This window comes from Miscanthus floridulus, chromosome 7 (assembly GCF_019320115.1).
Source record: "Miscanthus floridulus cultivar M001 chromosome 7, ASM1932011v1, whole genome shotgun sequence".
Lineage (NCBI taxonomy): Eukaryota > Viridiplantae > Streptophyta > Magnoliopsida > Poales > Poaceae > Miscanthus > Miscanthus floridulus.
Window position 1 is genome coordinate 48,995,465 of NC_089586.1, and position 25,811 is coordinate 49,021,275.

A 25,811-nucleotide genomic window follows, 5' to 3' on the forward strand; every position below is an offset into this window, starting at 1 on the left:
CGAGGGTCTAAATCAGTCTTGGTTCGAAGCCTAGATCATGAACATCGAGTCTCCACCAATCAACGCTATCGTACCTATCAAAAGATTGGGCCTTGTCTACATCACAAGTGCTCACAACGCAGCTCAAGAAAAATATAACTTATTTATGACTCCCCATGGAGCAATTGATGATAAAATTGTGAAGGTGGATAATGAGGAGCGCCGTCTCTATAAGATTAGGTTGACATATTCACTTAGATGTTTGAGGTTTCTTTTGCGGCAAGGATTAGCATTACGTGGGCATGATGAAAGTGAAGAGTCTAGCAACAGAGGGAACTTCATTGAGCTTTTGAAGTGGCTTACAGCAAATAATGAAGAGGTCGACAAGTTTGTTTTGAAGAATGCTCTAGGTAATTGCACTATTAACTAGCCCAGACATACAAAAAGAAATTATTCAATGTTGTGCAATGGAGACTAGAGATCAAATCATTAAGGAAATTGGGGTTGATCACTATACAATTTTAGCTGATGAGTCTAGTGATGTCTCTCATAAAGAACAACTAGCCCTTTGCTTGCGTTATGTTGATAAATCAGAAAGGCCATGTGAGTGGTTTCTTGGAATTGTTCATGTAGATGATACTACTTCTTCATCACTTAAGGAAGCAATTCAATCTTTACTAGTTAGTCATGGTTTGACTATAACTCAAATCTGTGGTCGAGGCTATGATGGGGCTAGTAACATGAAAGGAGAGATTAAAGGGCTGAAAACCTTGATTGTGAAAGAATCACCATCTGCTTATTATGTTTACTGTTTTGCACATCAACTCCAATTGGTTCTTGTTGCTGTTGCCAAAGACAATGATGATTGTGTGTGGTTTTTTGATCAAGTATCCCTCTTGCTAAATATTGTTGGTAGCTCTTGTAAGCGTCATGGCATGCTTCAACATCACCATTATGCCAATGTCATGAAAGCACTTGAGTATGGTATACTAGAATCTAGAATGGGTTAAATCAAGAGATGGGGCTGCCAAGACCTGGTGACACTCGGTGGTGCTCTCATTATAAAACTATGGTCAACATGATTGCTATGTATCCCACAATTCGCGATGTACTCATAGCTCTTGGATGAGATACTTCACAAAGGGGTGAATGGCCAAAAATACATACTATGGTTGGAGTGTTTGAGTCATTTGATTTCATTTTTAGTGCTCATTTGATGCTTGACATTCTTGGACATACAAATGAATTGTCTGAGTGTTTGCAAAGAAAAGACCAAGATATCCTTAATGCAATGTCACTTGTCCGTTTGGCAAAGAGTAAAATGCAGCACATGAGGTCTGAAGGGTGGGTTTCATTTCTTCAAAGGGTTACAATATTTTGCAACAAATATGGCATTGAAGTTCCTGGAATGGAACATAATTATGTGCCATATGGAAGATCAACATGTTTTGCTTAGGACCAAACAAATGATGATCACTTCAGAGGAGAAGTATATATTGGAGTCATTGATAAAATTAGTCAAGAGCTTGACAGTCGGTTTGATGAGGTAAATATGGAGTTGCTTACTTGTATGGCTGCTTTGAATCTAGCAGATTCCTTTGCTTCTTTTGATGCAAACAAGGTACATAGACTTGCTAAATTTTACCCTAATGATTTTTCAAGCTCTGACTTGCTAAGACTTGATCTACAACTTGAAACTTTTATTGATGACATGAGGATAGAAGAAATGTTCAAAGGCCTAAACAATCTTGTTGACCTCTCAGTAAAACTTGTTGAAACAAAGGGGGATAAAGTTTATCATTGGGTCTATTTACTTATAAAATTGGTATTGCTTCTACCGGTGGCTACTGCAAGTGTTGAAAGAATATTTTCTGCAATGACCTTTATCAAGAATAAGTTGAGAAATAAGATGGGTGATAGCCTTCTCGATGATTGTCTAGTTACTTTTATTGAGCGGGATATGTTCTTACAATTGAGTGAAGAAGAGATCATCAACACTTTCATGGCTATTAGAAGGCGAAGGCCTGACAAGAAGAAGAAAAAGTAGTGACATATTCTTCTTCAACTATTATAGGTATGTAATATTTCGATCAATTCTACGTTAAGAAAGCTATACTCGTCTATTTTATGAACTCTATATGCCCTTTTTCCCTTAATTGTATTTTGTAATTCATATACTTGTGTACTGACAAGTTAAATTTATAGCGGTTAAAAAAATTTAGACAATGGACCACCATAGCTATAAATCCTAGCTACGCCACTGATTGGTGGACTATGCTCAAGGCATGATAAACTATAAAACAAATATATTTAATTTTTTAAGCTAGATTATTTTGAGCTAAAAATAGTTGCCTAAGAGCATCTCCAATAATATATAAAAAATTGAGTCCTAAATATGGTTTTGGAACCATTCTGAGAACTTTTGGCTATGAAAAAAATACACTATACCAGCACCTTTTATTCTTTACTAAAAGCATACATGTCATCATCTCTCGTACATATCTTGTCGACTATAGATGAAATAACTCACTATTGTGGCCGGCCATCCCGACACCCTAGCTCATAACAAACACATTAAAAATGGAATCTTCATTGTTGGTTTGTGCATGTGTAAACTATGTTTGTGGGTGTTCCTAGGGATCCATAAAGCACCTCTAGCTAGGTGAATCTAGCTATGTTGCATCCAATCATTGAAATATTTATTGGGGGTAATTTTCTAGGTGATGAACAACTAAATTTGTCATTTGTGCATCTTGGGTTTTTAAGTTTGAGATTCACTCACCAAAGGGTGGATGAGGTGTTGTTAAGCTTCTCAAGATGTGGGAGAAGCTAGATCCACCTCTCCTTCTTTTTGCCACCTTCTTCTTGATTTCTCCTCCTATCTCCTTATTGTTATGGAGAGAGGGCTCCTCCCTCTTCAATCCCCAATAGCTTGTGGCCTCATAAACCTTCGTCTCCATGGTCTTCTTGTAGGACATGTCCTCCTAATCCCCTTCTCCTTCTTGTTGTTTCTAGAGAGAGAGAGTGAGGGATGAACAGAGAGAGAGGAGATGAGAGTGTGAGGGAGTGAGGGAGTGTGGTGGTGCTACTTGTGAATGTATCCATGAAATTGAGACATGTGGTATGACATGTGGGGCTAGGAGTGCCAGGTGAGGATAGCTCACTACAGTGCATGACGTGATCTGGCAGATGGTTCGGGAGGTCACGGGGAGATCGAGTTTGCGAAAATTGCTAAGTTTGTAGCCAAGATCTAATGGACTATCCAAGAGTACTCTAGACTATTCGTCAGAACATGATAGAGCCTAGAAGGTTTAGTTTAGTGCATATGCAGTTCTCCAAATTGAATTAAATTGCAAATGATGCTTATGATGATGATGTTAATGACCATGCCACGATCCGATTGTGAGAGAGGGTTTAGGCTCTGGTATACCATCTATAATACCCCACATCCAATACAAAATCTACTTATGGCCCAACTCCTCACGTGGAACAAGACTGCATCTGCATAGAACCTCTCTTACACTTTTGTCCTTGAGTCATGTAAAAGGGATAAGCCAGAGGTAATAAGTTTAGAGCGAGAAGGATTATAAGTTGGCCTTCACCCTCTCAAACTTCTAAGGTGGTACTAAATCTAGCAACTAAAACCACACATGGGCCACATATAGGGCTGGGCAAAAAAACCCAAGACCAAAGCCTCAACATGAACAGATTGAGACCGTGACCGAATAGACCAAAAATTTAGTCCTTGGTCCTCTCTTCGGTCGCAACTTGCTAAAAACCGATCAATATACTTAGTGTTCGGTCTTCTAGGTTGGGTAATCGATATACCTGGATAAGCAACAGTCCACTAGAATCAACCCAACAAAAGCCCATTAGTTGAGACTCAAGTCCGACTAACCCTAGCCACCGCATAGCACAGGCATCACCGCACGCTCGTGCCCAATGGGCCAGCACCATTGGAGCTATTGTGGATGTCGCTGCTAATTCACAATGGGTCATCGGTGCTGGCCCCCAACACTTTGTCTTGATAGCTCAGTGTGTTGTGCCTCTGTGGTGTTGCACACCTACGCAGAGAGGTAGGCATCTATGGATGGTGGTGGCTCGGCATTGGACCTCTACATGCTACGTGCAACACACCTACGCATGAAGGCAGGTATTGATGAGCAGTGGCAACCATGAGTCTTCGACCACAACCACCATCCATTCCTATACATGAGCATGGAAAAGAATATGGTTGAATGGATCTTTGTTTTTTTTTTTGCAAATGGAGCTGTGGGAATTGCTTGTACAAGACTTTCTTTTATGTAGGGCTTTCTATTCACAACCCATAATAAAAATTTTAGTGTGTGACAGATAGTCTTAGGCTTGTACAAGTCACCTATTACCATGAAACTTTGACAGATACCCTTTACTATATTGTTGAGGAACTAGGGGTTTGTTGCTATAGAAGTACAATAATTATCTTCATTGACATACACTCCAACCGTACATCTATGTGTTGAACTAGAGTTTCTAGCCCACATGAGAAAGTCTGATTCCTGAAATGTTTGGTCTAGGAGTGCACATGGGATGCTCTATGTGTTTGGTGGGTGCCATGTTTTCGCATTAAAAGTCACTTTACAATTAATGAGTGAATATAGCTAGTAGTCACACACTATAGTAAAGTACTATATGCCAAAAGTTGTTAAGGTGCTTTGGTAGGTATGCTAAAAACAAGGCAGCTTTAATGAGTAAAGGCCTACCGTTATTAATATATTTTGCTAGCAACTTATTTCCTTCACTCAACCTTGAACGGTTATATATTATAAAGTATCTTGAAAGCATCCTAGAGATGACTTCTTGATGTTTATTTAATTGGTGAAGAACACCATCTCTAGTAGTACATCACTAGTTCTCTCCCCCAGTTCTTTCTTTCCCTAGCATCCATGGCTTCTCATCCATACCTCAAGAAAGTTCGTTGGTTGTTCTCCTGCATGATGTTTTCTATTGGAGTTGATCCATTTCTTATAGTATTGGCAATCACCTTTTTTATGTTTGTTGAAGAAGATGGCTATGTTTATTACTTTGAATGCATAAATGCATTTAATGAGTACCATATCTTGGTTATGGTTGATTCTATGAGAAAATTTGTTGTTGACCTTGTTCATCTTGTATCGAGTGACACAAATAGAACCTCTCCTAGTGCAAAAGAAGTTATTGAAAGAATTGATTTCTACCACAACAATATTTGCTCTAAGGCCTTCGGAGATCTACTTGAAGAATTTGAGATCCAGGAATTAATCTATGAATATGCTCAAGATCACGATGAATGTCTGATGAAACAAATTTGTGTTAGACCGGTAAGATTACAACTCAATCTTAATCTCAACAAAATAATCCTAGGTGATGTTTAGGGTTTCATGGGTTAGAGATTAGGGTTTGCTAATCACGATCAAAGTTGGATTTAATGGGAGTGCAGAGTATATCTGATGTTTTACAATGATGTGGTGTTGCTAGAAGGAAAGGAAGTTTCTCTAAGGGTCCATTTGGATGTAGAAATTGGACGACTAGCGTTGAATTGGGTACCAATGCCAAATTAGATTAGTATTGGAAATGAGCTATAATACCAAATCATATGTTTGGATGTAGATAAAATTGCTATCTAGAATCCAGTGAGATGCAAACACCAAATCATGTTTGGCTGTAGATCTCATCAAATTGGGAATGTGGCTCCTTCACGGGATGCATGGTGATGTACGACGGGAGGCCACCTTGCTAGCTTCCTTGTGGTCCCCTCATTCTCAACCATGGATTCACAACCCTCTCCATCCCTAGCCACATCCCTATGCGACTATGCCCCTATGGCTCTAAAGGTAGGGACAATATCGAGCGTGGGGAAGCATCCATCTCCATTGCCATCAGGGAGACGAAGAGCGTGTCGTCGCTACCTCCAAGGAGCAAAGGAGTCCTCTGTATCCATGCCTTCCATCTATCCTACCACCAAAGAGCAGAGGACATGGGGAAGAAGCAGATCTAGTTACCAGACTTATGGAAGAAGAGGAATCAAATGTGGCCAAACTTGGGGAAGAAGCATATCTAACGGTCGGACTTGGGGATGAAGCATGTGAGGATGTGGCCATCATCCATTGAGGAAGAAGCAGATTAGGACTTAGGAAGAAGCTTGAGCACCCATAGCAGGGTCCTTTGGTGCAGGTGGCCGACGATAGAGGTGGCCGGCGATGGAGGTGGGAGGCCAGGTGGAGGTGAGTGGCCATGGAGACGACGAGTGTCGATGTCCTCCAATTTCACTCAATATGGAGGGGTTAGGCTCTGTATTGGGATAGGCCCCTTCCAATTATAGTCCAATACCATGGAAATGGGTCTCCATTGCCAAATCTCAATTCAACAAACATCCCAACACTAGCATTTGAGAAACATGATTCCAATTGCCAATTTTGGGCTCCAATATCGACATTCAAATGGGGTATGAGAGCTTTGGGTAAGGGTGGTGGGTGGTGCTAGTGACTGAGGAAAATAGGTGGTGTAGTGGCTAGTAGTGGCGATAGACCTAACGACAGGGTATGCACCAAAGTTGGAGGTTGTAGGGTGGGGGAGTATGACGAGACCTTGCTGGAAGTGGTGAGCATGGTCTCTAGGAAAGAAGAATGATAAGAGCAAGAAATATCCTAGCCATGCAATTGGTATATATGTCTCAAATTTGTCGCTGAAAGCCAATGATTTCCTTGTTGTATTTAAGGAGATTCCCAATATAGGTTCAAGATTTATCACGTCCATGTGCAGGGTAATGTAACCAACTTGGATGAATCTTCTAGTCAAGCCCAAAACACTCAATGCCAAGCCACAAATGCTCATATGCCTGAAACTACATAGGAGGCAACAATTTTATCTCGATAAATTAACTTTCTTGAAGAAATGTTAGAGAATGCTGATGTAAGGATAGGAAATTAGTTTTTACATCATGCCCATGAGGGATCAATTAATAATTAATGGTCATACCAAACTCATTGCTATGTTGGATTAAGTAATTTCTTTCAAATTCTTCAGGAACTCCTATGTCATCCAAATAACATTCAAAAAGAAGAGAGAACTCTGCTTGTGATTTTATCTAATGGGTATACATTGACTGAAGATGAACTATTTGACTACTTTAGCCGGTAACATTGTCTTCTCAACCATATTAAGCCTATACATGTTCAAAGTTTTACATTCAGAAATGTGCATGGTTATTTTGGTGAAATATCTAATATGGAACCATATATCATTAGCTTTATTGGCATTCCTATCAACAAGGTAGTTAACTACAGCAAGAGAAAACAATAAGTAAACATTATAAGTTTATAGAATTATGTACTTAGAAATTAAATAGCTATAAAAAATTGAGAAGCAGGTCCAAAGACTATATATATAAGGTATTTATGTTTTGTTTGCGGTGGTTACTTTTTAATGTATATATTCAACATTGTCTGAAGCAAATAAAAATATTTCTCTTGGTCATAATATTTTTTTGAACTGATATTATAGAAAACAAGAACATATTTTTGTAGACATTGAAATAGGGATTTTGCATGGGGAATAGGACCCATGGTTATGACACTTAGGACTGCAATGCTAATATATATATAATTAGATCTCTATTCATCGATGGACTTAGAGTTACCATACAAAAAGTTATTAATTGGTTCGAAAAATATCTTCTGTACTTTGGATGAACACATTTTTATATGCTCTATTTTCCTTATTGACAATGAAATAAGACATTTTCATCCCAATGAGAGGTCATACGCATATTAAAATAACACAAAAGCGAATATATTATAAGAGCCCTTAGGTTGTTAGATCGAAGTAATCCCCATAGCTTTATACATGTAGATATTCATTAACATATAACACAACCAAACAATAATTATGATAAGCAACATGTTTGTCTAAAATTCCTTCTACACTAGGATTTAATTGTGCTAGGCTCACCACTAAGTTAATCAGTAAATTTCTAAAACTCATAGCCTTTTTGAACCATAGGTGCTATTTTGACCAAAATCTTTCCATATTGTAAAATATTGCATCATTCTTTAACAAAACAACATTTTATCTCAAATCAAACTTAGTTAGCTTAGTTTATGTGTTTCGAACTTTAGTATTCATGAATGCACTTTGTTTCTTAGACAAAACAATAATGAATATTCCTTCCATTAGTAAAACAATATCAATTCTTATGCACTAGATCAACATCTACATGTTTGAAGATTGTTGGCCAGATGGCCTGTCAACAATGGAGAGAACAAAAATTCTATATTGATTTTTTTGTCATATGCATACTTTACATGGACAATTGTGATTCATATATTTTTCATAGAACTTTGGCCCTTCCTTGAAATAACTGTATGTGAAGTCAAAGAAATCCTCCACAACACCATGCCAACATTTATTTGACATAAGTCACTAAATCAAGCATGCCTTGTCATTGCAACATTTCATTGATTGTTTTGTCTTTTTTAAGAAGTAGCATGCATTGTATTTGAAGCACCTCAAACACCATCTTTTGGAAAAAATGGTACCTATCAAATTAAAATATGAATCGAGATATTGTCCAAATTATCCTTGTAATTGAATTCATTACAATTGAATGATCAAGTTCACAACATGTGACATCATTATCATCCTTCAAAGACGATATCATGTTGATTCATTTATCTGTTATTTTCATTTCATAGTATCTTGTATTCACATCCCTCCCTTTGTTGATCATTAGTGGTAGCACCTAATTTGTAATGTTTTTGCTCCTTGGGGTTAAGTTATATCCTTAAGTTTTAAAGTTCAAAGATGAATAGTTTGTTATAGAGAATGAAAACACATCTCATGGGGGTGTTGGATAGTATTACAAACATTATGCCTTTTTAAATACTCCCTTATTTCAAAACAGAAAGCGTGGTTTGACTATTTGTACTAAAACACTATACTTTGACCATTGATATCTCTTATATTGTATCGTTCAATACCTTAAAGTTGTAACTCATGATATAAAATACTTTTAAGTATTAATGCTACAATCATAAAGTTGTAAGTCATAATCTACAAACTCTTATTTTGAATGTTGGTTGAAGATTATAGGTTTGAACCTTGAAATGTGTGCATGCCTTATAAAAAATAAATGGGGGAATACTACAAAAAGTGGAATGGTTTGTAACTAAATATGATTTGACTTACCAAGGGAAACACATATGGACATAAAAAGGGTAGGATGGCAAAATGGTGATATGTGCAGTACCGAATCATACTTTTATTTATTTATTTTATATCACCTAGATTCATTTTGTTATCAGTATAAAGTAGTTATTTTTACTTTGTATCAATAAGCATATCTGCTTCATCAAAAGTTTTTTTTTCTACCTGACCATGTTTCAATTTACCTAATATAAAAGTTGATGAATAAATAATGTTTTATGCATGCATATTACTTATACATTTGTCTAACTTTCAGAATTATATTTCCCCCACATTGCAGCAACTATGGAGAAGTTGAAGAAATTGTTATAGAGAAACCAAGACTAAGGCCTGATCTGCTTTGTGCCCTTATCATATTCTCCTTACCCAATACACTATTTAGTATCCTCAATGGAGATAAGAGGGTCCACTTCATCATAAAAGGGAAAGATGCGTGGGTTAAACGTTATGCTAAAGATAAGAGGACTCACTTCACTATAAATGGTAAAGATTTATTCTGTTGGGGATAAGTGGGTCCGCTTTGTCACAAATGGAAAATTAGGGTCAAGGTATTGTTCCAAAGTGCAAGGGAATAATCTTTGTTGAACCTAGACACATACGTATTTGGCACCGTATATCAAAATAAATTCTTTGGCATCGAAACTATATTTTCTAGATGGAATGGCTGTAACCCTATTGACACTATGGACATGATGGTGTTTATGTTATTAAGATCCAAATATGGTTGATTATAATGGACCTAATGTTTTGATGTTGCATAAGATGAAAATTATTGTGCATGGTTAACATTATGGCACCATGGCTGTTTCTCTAAACTTGAGAAACCACACAATGGGAAAATAAGTCATTGAACACCTCATGCATGTGACTATATTTGATTCACCTCTTCGGATATCATGACATGCAGTACCCTTGCCCTCCCGGATGGGCAACAACAATAACACACCATATTTTGTCTTGTCTATTGTTTCACCAAGAGAACAATAAAAGAGTAGAGGCACTATGGCATCGAGCCTCTTGATTTTTTGGTGCATTTCATTGTTGATCAAAGCTGCAACAAGCCCATAATAGATGTGTCAAAATTTGGCAAAACCACACTTTGGTATTCAGACTAAATGTCCATGAGCGTATAAATAAAATAACTAGAGAACCAATAGGACAACTGTATAGCCGATTCCGAGTCCAAACATTCACATGCTGACTCTGACTCCAACCGCTTATGGGCCAATTCTAACTATTCATGGGCCGACCCCGCGTGTAGCGCGGCTTCCGGGTGCCTTCCCAAATCCCGAGTTCCCATGTGCCATTCCAAAGTCCGATGTAAACTGTTTTCTATTCATTTTTCTTTCAAATGAAGGGACTGTGTTGACTCAGCTTTTTAATCCAAAAAAGTGTTTGGTCTAAAGTTATGTGAGCATGGCCTGCTGAGTTCAATCATAAGATGAATTAAATTACATGGTGCATCATTGGATAAATCTCCAATCTTTTCAAGTTCGTACAAGTAAGAGCAGAACACAGTCTATTTGAAGACAAATTGAAACACATGACATGTGGTTAAATAAATTTTGAGCCAAAAACGCATGGGCATTTTGCTAGTTAATATTTATGTGTGAAAATTGCATTCTCGGAGGGAGTATACAAAGACCAAAGTGGTCGACATTGAACATTGGCTTGGTACTGCGAAACACACTACTCTCGAGGACCAGCATCCGTCGTACCATGAGTTGCTCCAACAGAAAATATATGCACACGAGTCCACGAAATTTCCAAGTTTTGTGGGCCCAGCAAGAGCACTCAGTAAGCATGGGCCTAGGAATCACATGACCACCAGCCGGCTCACTACTAAAGCCCACGGCCGTGTATATGTGCATGTGCTAGCCCCAGGCTGTTGTGTATGACTTCGGCCACTCGTCTCGTTGCAGTGTTAATGGGATTTGTCCATAACCGTAGTGACCTTTCTGGAGTAACCTGTCTCACTTATATTACTCACTTAATAATAATAATAATAATAATAATAATAATAATAATAATAATAATAATAATAATAATAATAATAATAAAATTACTAAAATTATCTTAAATTAATTTTTATGTTTATCTAAGTTTATAGAAAATAGTAAATATATTTATGAAACCAAACACGCACAATATAAAAAAATATATTCTATGGCGTATCAAATGATACTATTTTAGTATCATAAATCTTTGCACACTTTTCTATAATTTAATCAATTTTAAAAAAGTTCGATTTAAGACAACTCTATGAAGGAATTGAAGGTAGTATATTTTTTAAGGTTCAGTTTATGGTTTTTAGGTGGGACCAAAATTTACCACCAAATTACATAGGAGTAGGTACTGAAATTTTGTGTCTACCTAAAAAACTCATCGTTCGGTGTATGGCTTGGTAAAGAGCCATAAAAAGGCTATTATTTTTTAGGATACTTGTAAGTGTTGGTTTTCTTAGGATGCGTTTCGTTCATGGGATGGTATGGGATGTAGCATTCCATCGTTCATGGGATGGTATGGGATGTAGCATTCCATCCTAGTATCTAGGCTTTTTAGTTCATGGACACGAGTGGAGCCATCCCAACCTAAGAATATTCCTTTGACATGCCGGACGCCCCTACTCCTGAAAATCGGTCGGACACGCTCGCTTCCGTTGGCTCCCAACAGATGAGCGGCGGTGGCGCGAGCTTACGTGGGTGGGCTAGGTGCGGCGGCGCGAGCTCGCATGGGGCTGTAGCAGGCATGGGTGGCAGTGCTAGCTGGGCGGCGTGAGCAAGGATTTCCGGCGGTGATGGTTGGAGTAGAACGGAGGAGGAATATGCTCCTATTTCTATGACATGTGGGCTCTACAGTTGACGATGTTAACCAATCTGTTATCCCATTCATCCCATCCTTCCAGCCTAACTTACAAATAGAGTCGTTCCTTCCTTCAGATCAGACATAACATGGAACCATTCCACTCCTAAAGTTTAGAATAGAACCATTCAGGACACATTAGGACCTTTAATACTTATGTTAACGATCCAAGGAAATACATGGTAAAAAGTTTTATATGATCAGTTAAATCTATATTTGGAAGCCCATGCCATTTCTACAACGTCGAATATTTGTGATATGAGGGAGCTTATACCGGTGGGGTTTAACAGGTTACTGTGAAATGCATGCGCGCAAGCGTCCAAGAAGAGAGAACCACAGGAATTGGCTGTGGTCCATCAAACAATAAACGGCACGCACATAAGACCACCTGACCTCGCGGCTGTCGTCTCGTCGTCCCCTCCAGAGCCCGTGAACGCTGAGCGAGAAGAGAAGACGCCATATATACGTAGGTCATATATGAGAGAGATAGGTTATATATATATATATATATATATATATATATATATATATATATATATATAGGGAGAGGCTATTCAGCAGCCGGCTACAAAATAAGTTATTCTGTAGCCACCTCTATTTACCATAATTTTATATACTAATTTACCATAATGTCAATATATATTTACGATAGTTGGGTTACTATAACACATGGGAATATTTACCATAACGTTATAGTAAACCACTTAGTAAGGAGTTACTGTAAATCTCGTAAATTAACATAGTAATTATCGTAACTCAGAGTGGCTACAGAATAAGTTATTCTGCAGCCAGCTACAGGATAGTAGTTCTATATATATATAGAACTACTATCCTGTAGCTGGCTGCAGAATAACTTATTCTGTAGTCACTTTGAGTTACGATAATTACTATGTTAATTTACGAGATTTACAGTAACTCCTTACTAAGTGGTTTAATATAACGTTATGGTAAATATCCCCATGTGTTATAGTAACCCAACTATCGTAAATATGTATTTATATTATGGTAATTTAATATATAAAATTATAGTAAATGGAGGTGGCTACAGAATAACTTATTTTGTAGCCGGCTACTAAATAGCCTCTCCCTATATATAGGGAGAGGCTATTCAGCAGCCGGCTACAAAATAAGTTATTCTGTAGCCACCTCTATTTACCATAATTTTATATACTAATTTACCATAATGTCAATACATATTTACGATAGTTGGGTTACTATAACACATGGGGATATTTACCATAACGTTATATTAAACCACTTAGTAAGGAGTTACTATAATCTCGTAAAATAACATAGTAATTATCGTAACTCAAAGTGGCTACAGAATAAGTTATTCTGTAGCCAGCTACAGGATAGTAGTTCTATATATATATATATATATATATATATATATATATATATATATATATATATATAGGTACACCAATACATGATTACACAAGGAAAATAAAAGCAGAGATGGATCTCCCTATCTTTTCCTTATATTACGCCCATATGCTGCCATGCCCAAAAAGGCAAGGGAAAATAAAGCAGATGTGCATGCATTGAGGGGGAAAAGGGGGAAGAAAGGGAGTAGCAAAGATAAGATATGTGAATCACAAAAAGTTCTTAGCAGTTACCCTATCCAAATAGCTAGCACAAGAGCTGGGGCACCACACACCAAGATGTAGGTGTTGCTGCAAGAGGAATTTGTGTTAGTCTTTCTGCTAGGCAGGGCACGTTAGTTAGGTAGCTACAGTATCTTGGTATCAACCTTGGCAAATTGGCTAATGTGCATGAATGGGGTGGCCACTCAAAAGTGTGGAAATGTGGTTGGATCATCCGTAGCATATGCTATGGGCTATGTCTGTCGGTCTGTCATATGTGCACCAACAAGATGTGCATAAAGTTGCTTAAAGGCCAAAGCTGGCTCTCTTCACAAATGAGCACATTCCTCTTCACTCTCCTCAGTCCTCGCTCTCATCGCTCGCCGAAAGCTGCTGGTGAAAGTAAAGCACTCCCTCGTGCCATCCTTTCCTGTGGACTCATCTGCTTGGCTCTCCTCACCCCGTCCTTGGATTCTTGCACTTGGAGCTTCCCTTCTTCTACCTCCCAGCACCACCGGCCCAAACCCAATCGGCGAGATTTGCATTGCTCCCGCCTCCCGGTCCCGGCACGAAGAGCTTTCCTAGGGATCGCCAGCCATTCGTCACACGCCGTGGAAAAAAGCTCTTCTTGGAGCCCTCTGCTTGGCCTCTCCCTCTTCAACAAATTTGCTGCTGCAAACAACAAGCAAAGGCAGAATGGCCGCCGCGTCGCCGCTTGGTCCAGCGGTGGCCGTCCTTTGTGCACTCGCCGTGCTCCATGCAATGTCGGTAGTGCTGCTGTGCGACGCCGTGGCGGCGGCGACGTGCGTCGGCGTGGCCCCGGCGAAACACCGGCCGGAGGTGATATCCATTACCGACTTCGGCGGCGTGGGCGACGGGCGGACGCTCAACACGTGGGCGTTCCGCAAGGCCGTGTACCGCATCCAGCACCAGCGCCGGCGCGGCGGCACGACGCTGCACGTGCCCGCGGGCACCTGGCTCACCGGCAGCTTCAACCTCACGAGCCACATGACGCTCTTCCTCGCCAGAGGCGCCGTGCTCAAGGCCACGCAGGTGCGTAGTAGGTAGTAGTACGAGCTCAAGAAGCGGAAGGCCAATGCCAGCCACCGTGTGCAGTGCATGTTCCGAGTTGACGATGACGACGGTGATGTGTGCAGGACACGAGGAGGTGGCCGCTGATGGAGCCGCTGCCGTCGTACGGCCGGGGCAGGGAGCTGCCGGGGGCGAGGTACGCCAGCTTCATCCACGGCAACGGGCTCCGCGACGTCGTCATTACAGGTGACCTGAGCCTCCCTTGCTCGGCTACCTCCCTCCTCTGCTTGCTGCTCTGTTGCTTACTGCGTGCCCGTGAGTATCTGGGAGGACACAAAGGCAGGCAGACACCAGGTCTCCTCATCGGAGAAGACCGCGAATCCTGCAGACCTGCTGCACAAACAAATTTGCCATGCTACTGCCATAGTCTGTACCACGCGTCCACGCAAAAGGTTCACAAGGTAGTATGAGAGTTCGTGACAAGAAAACTGAAACTTACTCCTATCGAGGAGAAGTTACAAACATCTAGGGACTAGGGTTCTAAAAACTAAAATGCGCACTGCATGAAACTGGGCGGATTAGGTAGCAAATGCTCAGATGGGAGTTGTCTTGTGGTATGGTACCCCTGATTAAATTATTTACTACTGGATCACAGTCACAGCACTTTTGCCAGTGCTTTGTTAAACTAAGCTTCAAGCCCATGCTAGTACTAGCAGACAGCAGAGCCTAAATTGTACTATCATGGTGCCATGCTGAATTGTTAAAGAAAGTAGACCTTGTCACCTTGATGAATGGGCCTGCCAACTCGCACCAATTCTGAGAACTGAAATGGTCAAGTTAATTCACTATCATCTGGGATCGTGATTCCGCCCCTTTTTCTCATTATTTTTAGGTGACAAGGGAGTCATCGACGGGCAAGGTGAGGTGTGGTGGAACATGTGGAGGCGAAGGACTCTTGAGCACACAAGGCCAAACCTTGTGGAGTTCATGCATTCCACCGGCATTCACATCTCCAACGTCGTTCTCAAGAACTCACCCTTCTGGAACATCCATCCTGTTTACTGCGAGTAAGCGCACTATCTACTACCTGAAAATATATACTTGTGGTGACTTAATTTCAGCTTATTTTCCTGTCATTGTGGTTCTGGAAACAGAAATTCTGTTCAGCCAGCCTTGCACGAAAATTCTACAACCAGTAATGCTGAAATTTTGAATAAAATCCATGACCCAAAATCAAGAATCCCGAACCATTGGTACCCAAATTGAACGATGTTGGGTTTCAGTCCATACTACCTTGTGCCAAAATAGAGAAGAAATACTCATGCTACGCATTTCTTCTTTCAGCAATGTGGTCGTAACCAACATGATGATCTTGGCGCCACATGACTCCCCAAACACAGACGGAATCGATCCAGGTAAGCTATGCATCTACAGTTGTATCTGTGGCACATGCTCAAAGAAACTTGTTGCCGAAACCTGCATGACAATTCAGACGACGACAGCAACACTGAAGTTCCTGGTGCATCATGCAGATTCTAGCTCCAACGTGTGCATCGAGGACTCGTACATATCCACCGGCGACGACCTGGTGGCGATCAAGAGCGGGTGGGACGAGTACGGGATCGCGTACGGCCGCCCTAGCTCCGGCATCACGATCCGGCGCGTGAGGGGCTCGTCCCCGTTCAGCGGCATCGCTATCGGCAGCGAGGTCTCCGGCGGGGTGCGCGACGTCCTGGTGGAGGACTGCAGCATCTTCGACAGCGGCTACGGCATCCACATCAAGACCAACGTCGGCCGCGGAGGCTACATCCGGAACGTCACCGTCGACAACGTGCGCATGAGCGGCGTGCGCAGCGGCGTCCGCATCGCCGGCGACGTCGGCGACCACCCCGACGCGCACTTCAGCCAGCTCGCCGTGCCGCTGGTGGACGCCGTGCGCATCAAGAACGTGTGGGGCGTCAACATCCAGCAGCCGGGGTCCCTGGAGGGCATCAGGAGCTCGCCCTTCACGCGGATCTGCCTCTCCAACGTCAAGCTCTTCGGGTGGCGGAACGACGCGTCCTGGAGGTGCAGGGACGTGCGCGGCGCCGCGCTCGGGGTGCAGCCGTCGCCCTGCGCCCAGCTCGCCACCAGCTTCGCGTCCGCAGGCTCGTCTTGCAGCTAACTAGTGACGCCTAGCTAAATGCTGATGGGCTAATTTCTTTTACTGGTCTCTGAGACTGACATTGAGACTGATGTCTGCCTCTGCCTCATCACTGTCTTAATTACTTTATGCTTTCTCTCCCAATCGTTCAGAGAACCTTATTGTTAACTATAATTTTGTAGTGTACTCCGTAATGTTTAATTAGCTCCGGTGTGTGCTTAATCCAAGTACAAATATCTGTGGTACACTGATGGCAATATTGTTCTGAATGATAAAGTACACCATTGGTGTGAGCTTGGGATCAAATTTGGGTAATCAAAGGTGCACCTTGCTTCTTTGTTTAATTCTGTTCATGAGGATTATTCAAGTCCTGGATGGGAAATAAAGGTTAATATTTTCAGGAGGGGTGTTTGTACATCTGTTGTACTCTGTGCAAGTTTCAGGAGGAGTGTGCTCAAACCACTTTCAAGTTTGAGATTAAGGGTGTGTTTGGCACCGTGAATCCTTTCCAATTCTTACAAGAATCAGTACAGAGCCAAACAACGTAGGAACGAAAAGATTCTGCTCGGAACGGTTTGGAATAATTCACCATACGCCGCCTACCAACGTGAAACGGTGAAATTTGGTTTCACAGTGATTTTGATTCTTTCTTCTCACATCGTTTTTTTTCAGTTAATCACCTTTAAGTACAACAATTTAAAATGAGTTGTATTTAAGTTGTTTGTTCATAAAAAAAAGTATGAAACTCTTTTGAAGCATATTTTCATTGAAATGATTTTTTTTATGAAAAAACATTTTGTAAATCAGAATCCAGCCTACAGCCAAGTAGTATAGTGATTCTGATTATCATTCCAAACGTTTCATAAAAGAATCTGAGTTGGAAACGTTTCTACGAGAATCCGGATCCCTACCAAATGCACTCTAATTATGTAAATTAATAGTTCAACAATTTATTTAGTGATACCCTAATCACTCCTTTTTCTGGTTTCATGATACATATCCATTTGTCAAAACTATTCGTCAGTTGCCTATTTAGGAAAACAACAGGGTCATGCTCATGCAAATGCAATTCCCTATAGCCGGCATCTCGACGGCAGAGTGAACACGCCACGGCGACGCCGCCGTAGGTCTCTCATCAGTTCTGCCGTGCGGTGGTGATTAAACAAACTCTTAAATAATAATTCTTATCCCATTGATTATTTATCATTCAGATAAAGCAACACATGTCTAACAAGACCATGATCGCTTCTCCACTGTTTGTTAATATTTACAAAGTTGACCAAACTGCAGCATTATTGACTAGGCGAAGACTATAAATTTCACGAAAATGTTCGTCCATGGTAACATTCCATACCAGGAATCAGCTTCGTACACTCTAGTCTACGTTCACGGCGTTCACCATGTCCATGCTCAACATGTACCCGAGGCTCCAGCTCCAGGCGAGCTCCGTCGTCGATGACGCTGATGACAACGACGACGTCGTCCGCCACGGTGGCGCCTGCGTCGGCTACGGCATCGCCGTCGTCTGTGTGACCATCTTCGTGTTCTGCGTGCTCGTCTCGTCGTCCTTCAGCGTCTGGAAGGCGTGCGCATCCGCCGCCCTGACCGCGCTGCTGCTCATCGTCGCCGGCTGCTTCGCGCCCAAGAGGTGGTTCCACCGGAGCCAGCGGCCGGGCGCGAGCGCGGAGCTGGTTGTCATCGTCACGGCCGGCGGCGCCGCCCGCCCGGGCTTCCCGTGCCCTCAAGTGAATGTGCCGCCGGCGTTCGCGTTCGAGTGCCCGGCGCTCGAGGTGGGTGGCGGGGGTGAGCGTGAGCCGGCGGCGACCGCCGCGAGCTGCGTGGTGTGCTCTGTGTGCCTGGAGGACGTGCGCGGCGGCGAGATGGTGCGGCAGCTGCCGGCCTGCATGCATCTTTTCCACGTGGGGTGCATTGACATGTGGCTGCACTCGCACCGGACGTGCCCGATGTGCCGGTGCGTGATCTCGCCGGTGGCTGCAAGCTTCAGCAGAAGAGGAGGCACCGGAGTCTTCGGATGACGATCATGACTTGCCGCCTGTGTAACTAGTAGTGACTTGCAACTGCATGTACATAGTGGTAGTTGCTCTTGAAAACGGTAGGCCTGATAATTTTGTGTAAACAGGATCGTCAAGGATCACAAAGATAGCACACGCTATATTTGTATCTCTTCCGTTTCTTCCGTGTTTTTTCCATGATCCTTTTTTCTAATTAAGTTTTAGACATGTCTGCAAAAATTTCTCCTAGGAAATTATGACCATTTCCTTTTCCTTGAAAGTTTTATTGCTTTTTCTTTGGGTAAAATGTTTGCTACAGTATGCATTTATACTTTTCGATTTTTTTCTGAATTATTTTTTGTGAAATAATTTCTGAAACTCTTTTTGTTATTTTTTGGTGCACGTATTTCATTAAGGGTATATAGAATGAAAACAAACATTACTAGAAGTTTAGAAAGCTTAGACTGACGAAGTTTAAACGAATCTGTTCATAAAAGAATCCATAAAGAAACTCTCCTTACAAATGCTAGTTTATGAATGACCCAAGGATAAGGGAAAATAGGGGGAGGGGGTGGAGATTGTGCCGCAATTAAAAAAGGATGGGCTAAATTGTGTTGGAATTTTTTTTACTATGGTTGGGAGGGTTCAGAAAGTGTTGGTTGTGTCTATGATTGGTGGGCTCATAAGAGGGAAGGCGTTGAGAGGCGTCAATGAGGGAGGCGTTAGATGTGTCTATGGTCGGTGGGCCCATATGGCCATAACGCCTCCCAATGCCTCTAAAGTTTAGAGGAGTAGGACTTCAAATAAAAGAGTGGCAATTGTTTTTTTGGTTATTTTTTAATTAAGGGTAAAACGGTAAATCCATAAATATAAAAATAATGTTTTGAGTAGTGTAGTTGAGATTTACATAGTTAGATAAAGATGAATATTTTCGTCTTGTCAGGGTTCATTCGCCGCTGTCTCTATTCTCCGTCTATGTGCCGTCGTCGTCCGCCGTCGTTGTCATCACCGTCTCGGCGGTGGATGCGACGTCAGGAGGGGGTGGGGGAGGAGGGAGAGGAGGGAGCCGGAGCGCGCGGCCGTCTCCCGCGGGGACGCTGCGTGGGGGCAGGGTCGGGGCGACGCTGGCGCAGTCGTCGTCGGCCGGCAGCCCCTGGGCCGGGAGCCCTTTCGGGCTCCCCGACGGCATCACGCCGATGCTGGCGAACTCGGCGTCCATGCCGCGTCAGTTCTTCCGCCGCCCATTCCCGCCGCCGTCCTCGGCCAAGCACATCAAGGAGTCCCTCGCTCGCCGGCTCGGCCGTCGCTCGTCGGCCTCCGCGTCGTAGGTGCCCAGGCCTCCCGTCGAGGTCCCGATCCTTTTCGCACGTGGCAAGAGCCTTGGCCGCCGTTTGGCCGCTCATGAAGGGATGCATCACCGACAGCGTGTTCGGCATCACCGTCGCCGACTGGGTCGCCTCCGTCGTCACCATGGACGGCGCCTCCATGCACCCCACCTTCGACCCGCAGCAGGCCGAGCGCGCTCTGGTGGAGAAGCGCTGCCTCTACCGCTATGACTTCTCCTGCGGCGACGTCGTCGTGTTTAGGTGAGTTAAGTCGCCGCTGCCCGCCCGCCTCCGGGTCCATGGGCGTTTCTTGGATTGGTTGGTTGTTGATGTCACTGCTGTTGCTCGTCGCAGGTCGCCGAGGGACCATCGTGAGATGATGGTGAAAAGGCTGATTGCGCTGCCTGGGGATTGGATCCAGATCTCAGAGAAGCAGGAGATCCGGCAGATTCTGGAGGGCCATTGCTGGGTTGAAGGGGACAATGCGTCCTCAGCTTTGACTCGAGATCATATGGCCCTGTAAGTTATTCATCTCGTTACTGGACACAACTGCATTATTGGCCTAGGATAAATTGCTTGTTAATTGCAAAAAGGAAGGCCTGACTGTGTAGCTGTGTTACAGGATAAAAGCCAGTTGCTTACTTGGTTACCAAAGTGATAGTTTTAGTCATTTATTCCTAGGGATCTTTTTAATCTTGATGAAAGCATCTTCATCTTGAATTGGCATCTTGATCACTAGAGGAATTTAACTGTATGCTTTGCAAATCCGAGCCATTGACACAATGCTATTTCATTATTCATATTTGTATCCCCATTAAAAAGTTCAAAGTATCAATTTCATTCCTTGTTTGTTTGGTGGATAAAACTAGCTTGAAGCCTTCAATATCTCCACTCCTGTTCATTTTCTCTGATGATAGTTTCCTCATGGTTTATTATGATATGATATCTTGCAAGCCTTTTATTCTAATTCTAATAGCATAGGAGGGCAAGTATAAAAGAGTAGGCCAGTGCCTCGTTGAGCTTTTTTTGGTTCTGAGTGTTCATATCTTTTTGTCCTTCAAAGAGACAAGCAAATGGCACCTAGGCTCCAGCAGCACTCATTATGAAATACTTGTTTGCACAGTGTAGCAGATCGACTTTCTAGGCATCTGTGATCCTGTTACTAAACATCCAAAACACTTTATACCTACAGGTTCCTATGGGTCTATTGCAGGGCAGGGTCACACACATAATCTGGCCACCCCAAAGAATTGACCGAGTTGACAGAAAAATGCCCGAAGGAAGGATTATGCCACTGTGACCTTTTGTTAGGTTGGTTATCCAGCATTCTTTTTCCATTCTACGGTTAGGATAGCATTACGAAATTGGACTGGTTGAAGGCTCAAGATGGACTCCACTGTATGTGGGAGGGCAGTGAAACTAAGGAATGTGATACTGATGATGATTTTATATCTGATTGACAATCAATCTCCTTGTCAAAACCAATTGAAGGATTGTTTGAGAAAAGAACCAATTATAGGAAATGTCTGGTGAGAACCTTTGCTGCTTGCAGTTTTTGGAATCCTTATGTTGTCATTGAGATGTATGATGAAGCACTGAAATTTTCCATTCCATCAAGAGAAGTATGCCTTGTCCTCTCTACAAATGTTGTGGTTTTCTGAACTCACCTGTGTGCAGAAAAAAGTAACCATGAACATTTTGAAAACGACATTTGGCTGGTTTGAGCTTAATTAGTTCTGTAACAGCCGAGAGAGATGAGGCAGAATATGATGCTTATAAATGTTAGTAAATGTTAATCTAACCAAAGGAAACCGTTGGTGCCTGAGTCGTCGTAATGAGGTTAGCCAATATCCTTCATGAATTCATTCATATATCTGGGGATTTCTGGTTGTTTTTGTCTGCGTCCGCTAGTTGCGAGTGGAATGTTTCCCACAAATGTTTTCTGTAATATTGGGCACTGTCCTTGGGTTTTCTGTAATATTGGGCACTGTCCTTTCTCATTTGATACTTGTTGCATTGATGTAGTAGTTGAGTTCCCAAGTGTAAGTTATATGGTATGTCTGTTGGCCTAGTACACCCTAGAGTCTCATCTCTTGGAGGCAATCACTCTTTATCCCACTGTGGAACATGACTGGCAAACATCCTAAATTGTTCGTTATCGTCCTGTAGTTAGATTCTACCTAGTTGCCTTTAGGATTTCACTCTACTAAGTTGTTCTGAATGGCAATGTCTTACCCTAAGGATAGCCGTTAGGATTTTAGTCACATGTATCTAATCCATTATTATGGATTCTGGTCGCATAGATGGCTTGTCACCTAAACAGATGCTTTAGCAGTTTATGGACATTTCATACTTGTAGAATGCCTTGTGTCACACATCTAGAGCAGCTTTCTTACATATTAATCCTTCTTTCTTTTCATGTAACAGCTCATGAAAGGACAAAGATTTATCATCTGTACATTGTGAACGAAGTTGGATTTTATGATGAGGACGGCCGTCGATGGCAGCCTGATGACGAAGGCCATCCATGGCAGCCTTATGAGGAGAACCGTTGTGGACACGAAATTTTGTCCCATGCCGGGGCACACGAGCAAGTCAGAAGGGTCTGCTCGATGAAGCTAGAGATCCACCTAGCTTCAACGCAGGGATTATCGATCCTGCGTACTACTCCCGAGACGTGCCAATCAATTTGACCCTACAATTGATAAGAAGAGAAAGCTAATCAGTAATTTAAGGCGGAACATGCCGGTGTTACCAGACAGTCCCGAATATGTGGCTCTGAGAGCTGATGTGGAAGGAGATCGACTAAATAGCCGATTCCAGCATACTCATAAGAATAAATTAGTTAAAACTCATTGAGTTATGGAAGGAAAATCGGTTATAATTCAGGATGAATATCATCATTTAGACAAATGCTGGTCAATAGCAATAGGATGTCAACAATAATCAGTTTATGCTAAGCCAATGACTGCAAGTAACCGACCCCCTTTTTATATAAAAGAAAAGAGCTCATCATCATTTAACCATTTAATAGAGATAAATCTAATGAACATATTAGATCTCAACTATCGTTATGACCAGTGGGGCATGAGGTAGAATCATGTAGGCCATAGAAACAGCGATAAATTCAATGACCCTAACTTATTACTAATATCAGTGGGGCATGAGGCAGAATTATGCAGGCCGTAATACAATAATAAGATCATGGGGCTAACACATTTTTCAACCTATTTTTACTTCAATGGTCTCGTGACGTGAACTGCATATGTGAAAACACTCGATATCGGCTAAAACAGCCAATTCAGGCATAGCGCACAATTAAAGTCATGCCTAATCAGGAACAGATCTACCAAATAATGATCCCCAGTCTACGGTGCTAACAGTGGGGTGTGAGGAAGAATCACATAGACCGTGATAATGGGCTATGGAACGGTTCTCATTAGCCAACAGACCTATTCAAGACCAAACATGCCTTAACCGCACACTATGCATGATCAAGATTGACATAAAACAACCGATATAACATAACTCATCGTTTAAGGTGCATATTAGATCAATTTTAGATTAACAAACGAAGGGTTAAACAAGATATAAGGCCGATCTAGATCAATCCCAATCGGGCGAAGTGATATTGTTGTAATTAAATAAATAATGAAAGCAATAAGCAATATCGGTAACTTAATGAATCTATCTGAAGGATGCCACCCTTAGATAGAGCCGATAACTTGACCTTAATCTAGTTCGAGCAGTGGAGGTCGACCGAATCGATGCAGCCGTACTTGAACTAAACAAGAGTCGATAACTAGCTTATACTAGAGTGGCAGTGGAGGTCGACCGGATCGATGCAGCTGTACGAACAGAAGTATAAGCCATGACGGTACTTACAGACAAGCCGGAGGTCGACTGGATCGATGCAGCCTTACTCGCTGAAGAACTCACCGAGATCTACTCTACTCCTCCTAAGGGGTGGCCAGAGCCGAAAAAAGTAAGTAACTTGTATTTGATTGATTGTGTGTCCTCTTACAATAGCCGGGGTCCAATATTTATAGCCGGAGCCTAAACATGAATCATGCTCGAGCACGACTCATTACAATCTTCGGCATAGAAGAAAACATTCCTAATTTAAGATAACTTAGACCCTAATCTTTCCCTTTTTATAGAGTCTGATATGTAGTTTCCTGGCACCAACCGTAGCTCATCATCGCTATCTGCTGACATCATCCAAAGAGATCCGATTCCAGAGTTGTATCTAAAGCAGTTGATATCGATCTTTATGCAATCGATTCCTCGATTGGCATAATCTTGGAAGCCTTCGAATTCCCACATTCTTCTTCCAAATATTGGTGTAAACACATGTCCCCCAATTTTGGGATAAAAGTGATTTTTTTTCCAAAATTTCTATTTATCCATTTACCACGCCGCAACCGTTCTATTCCGAGATATACGCATGATTCCTGACTTCTCGACCTGAGTTTTATATAATATCCCAATAGTACCTCTTCCAACTCACTCGGCCCATTTGCTTTTCCCCTTTTCCTCGAGCAAATCTTAATATCCGACATCATCATCGCCAAAGCCTCAAACCCTAGCAAATCCTCTGTCTTATCAAGATGTTATTCAAGCGTTCTTTGTTAGGTTCAAATCTACTTCGGCTTTAATGGCAAGCAGCGACCACGTCCCTGAGGTATGGCCTCCAAGTTTCCCATTCTCCAAGTACCGGTTGCCACCCTGTATTTCTTTTTCCTTTAAATTTATTTCATCCGATTTCTAGGAAATGAGGAATGAAATGTTGATTCCATCAGCTATTGCTTCCAATGTTTATTTTCTCGGGCCTATGGGTGATCCTGATCCATCTGATTTCATCCATCAAGAAACCAACCAAATCCCCTTCAAACAGTCTGCAGTGGATTTGTCCTCTTGGAATACCAAAACTCCATTCAGAAATTGGCCCAAAATGCCTAAGGGATGGAAAAATTGGTTCCGTAGGGTGTCTGAGAAAAAAGGTGGAGATTGAGAGCTTTATGATTTGAATCAATGCTTGACACTCTCATTGTCCGGGATGGATAGGAATGATTTACTTTTGATTTCCACATCTTATTTCTGGTCCAATGCCCTTAATGCCTTTGTATTTGGTCATGGACTGATGACCATTAGCTTGGCCGATATTTATATGTTGACTAGCCTTAGAATAACTAGACCAATGTAGCCTTATGAGTACCTAAGCGCTGGATCCAAGAAATTAGCCAAGATATCAGACTGCACAGGATGGGCCAGTTACATTCTGAACTATATTGGAGATGAATCAAATGTTAGTGAAAGGGAATATGTAGCCTTTCTGAACATGTGGCTTAAGAGATTCATCTTCTGTGGGTCATCTTATGGCTCGACTTACAATCATAAACTCATGGCCAAACATCTAGCAGTAGGCAAGGAAATCCCTCTCAGAAAGTATCTGTTAGGAGCCACTTTATCATCTGATGTACCAGGTAGCTGCCCAATTACTAAAGAATGAACCAGTGCATGCTATCAGTGGCCCCTGGTGGTTGATACAACTGTGGCTTAACATGTACATGCATAATATTGTAAGGCCTGATCTCAGAAACCTGAGTTTCCCTTCCTCCAACTTTGATGAGGAATATAGAGGCGAAGA

General features: G+C 42.0%; 2 protein-coding genes and 2 pseudogenes across 2 annotated transcripts; all 4 read left to right on the forward strand.

The window, feature by feature from the left end:
- The first annotated feature begins 4,904 nt into the window (after positions 1-4,904).
- On the forward strand, positions 4,905-9,710 carry LOC136464926 (uncharacterized). Its single transcript, XM_066463872.1, is given in 4 exon segments — positions 4,905-5,318; positions 6,760-6,909; positions 7,024-7,133; positions 9,482-9,710. Coding segments are annotated over 4 exon segments (903 nt in total).
- Positions 9,711-13,999: 4,289 nt separating this feature from the next.
- Positions 14,000-17,128, forward strand: LOC136463193 (probable polygalacturonase). Its single transcript, XM_066462209.1, has 5 exons — positions 14,000-14,702; positions 14,807-14,927; positions 15,574-15,748; positions 16,026-16,096; positions 16,214-17,128. Exons 1-5 carry the CDS (start codon positions 14,346-14,348, stop codon positions 16,843-16,845), a joined length of 1,356 nt encoding a protein of 451 aa, XP_066318306.1. The 5' UTR covers positions 14,000-14,345; the 3' UTR covers positions 16,846-17,128.
- Positions 17,129-18,224: 1,096 nt separating this feature from the next.
- Positions 18,225-18,885, forward strand: LOC136465485 (E3 ubiquitin-protein ligase ATL41-like; annotated as a pseudogene).
- Positions 18,886-20,053: 1,168 nt separating this feature from the next.
- On the forward strand, positions 20,054-21,735 carry LOC136465486 (uncharacterized; annotated as a pseudogene).
- Positions 21,736-25,811: the final 4,076 nt, after the last annotated feature.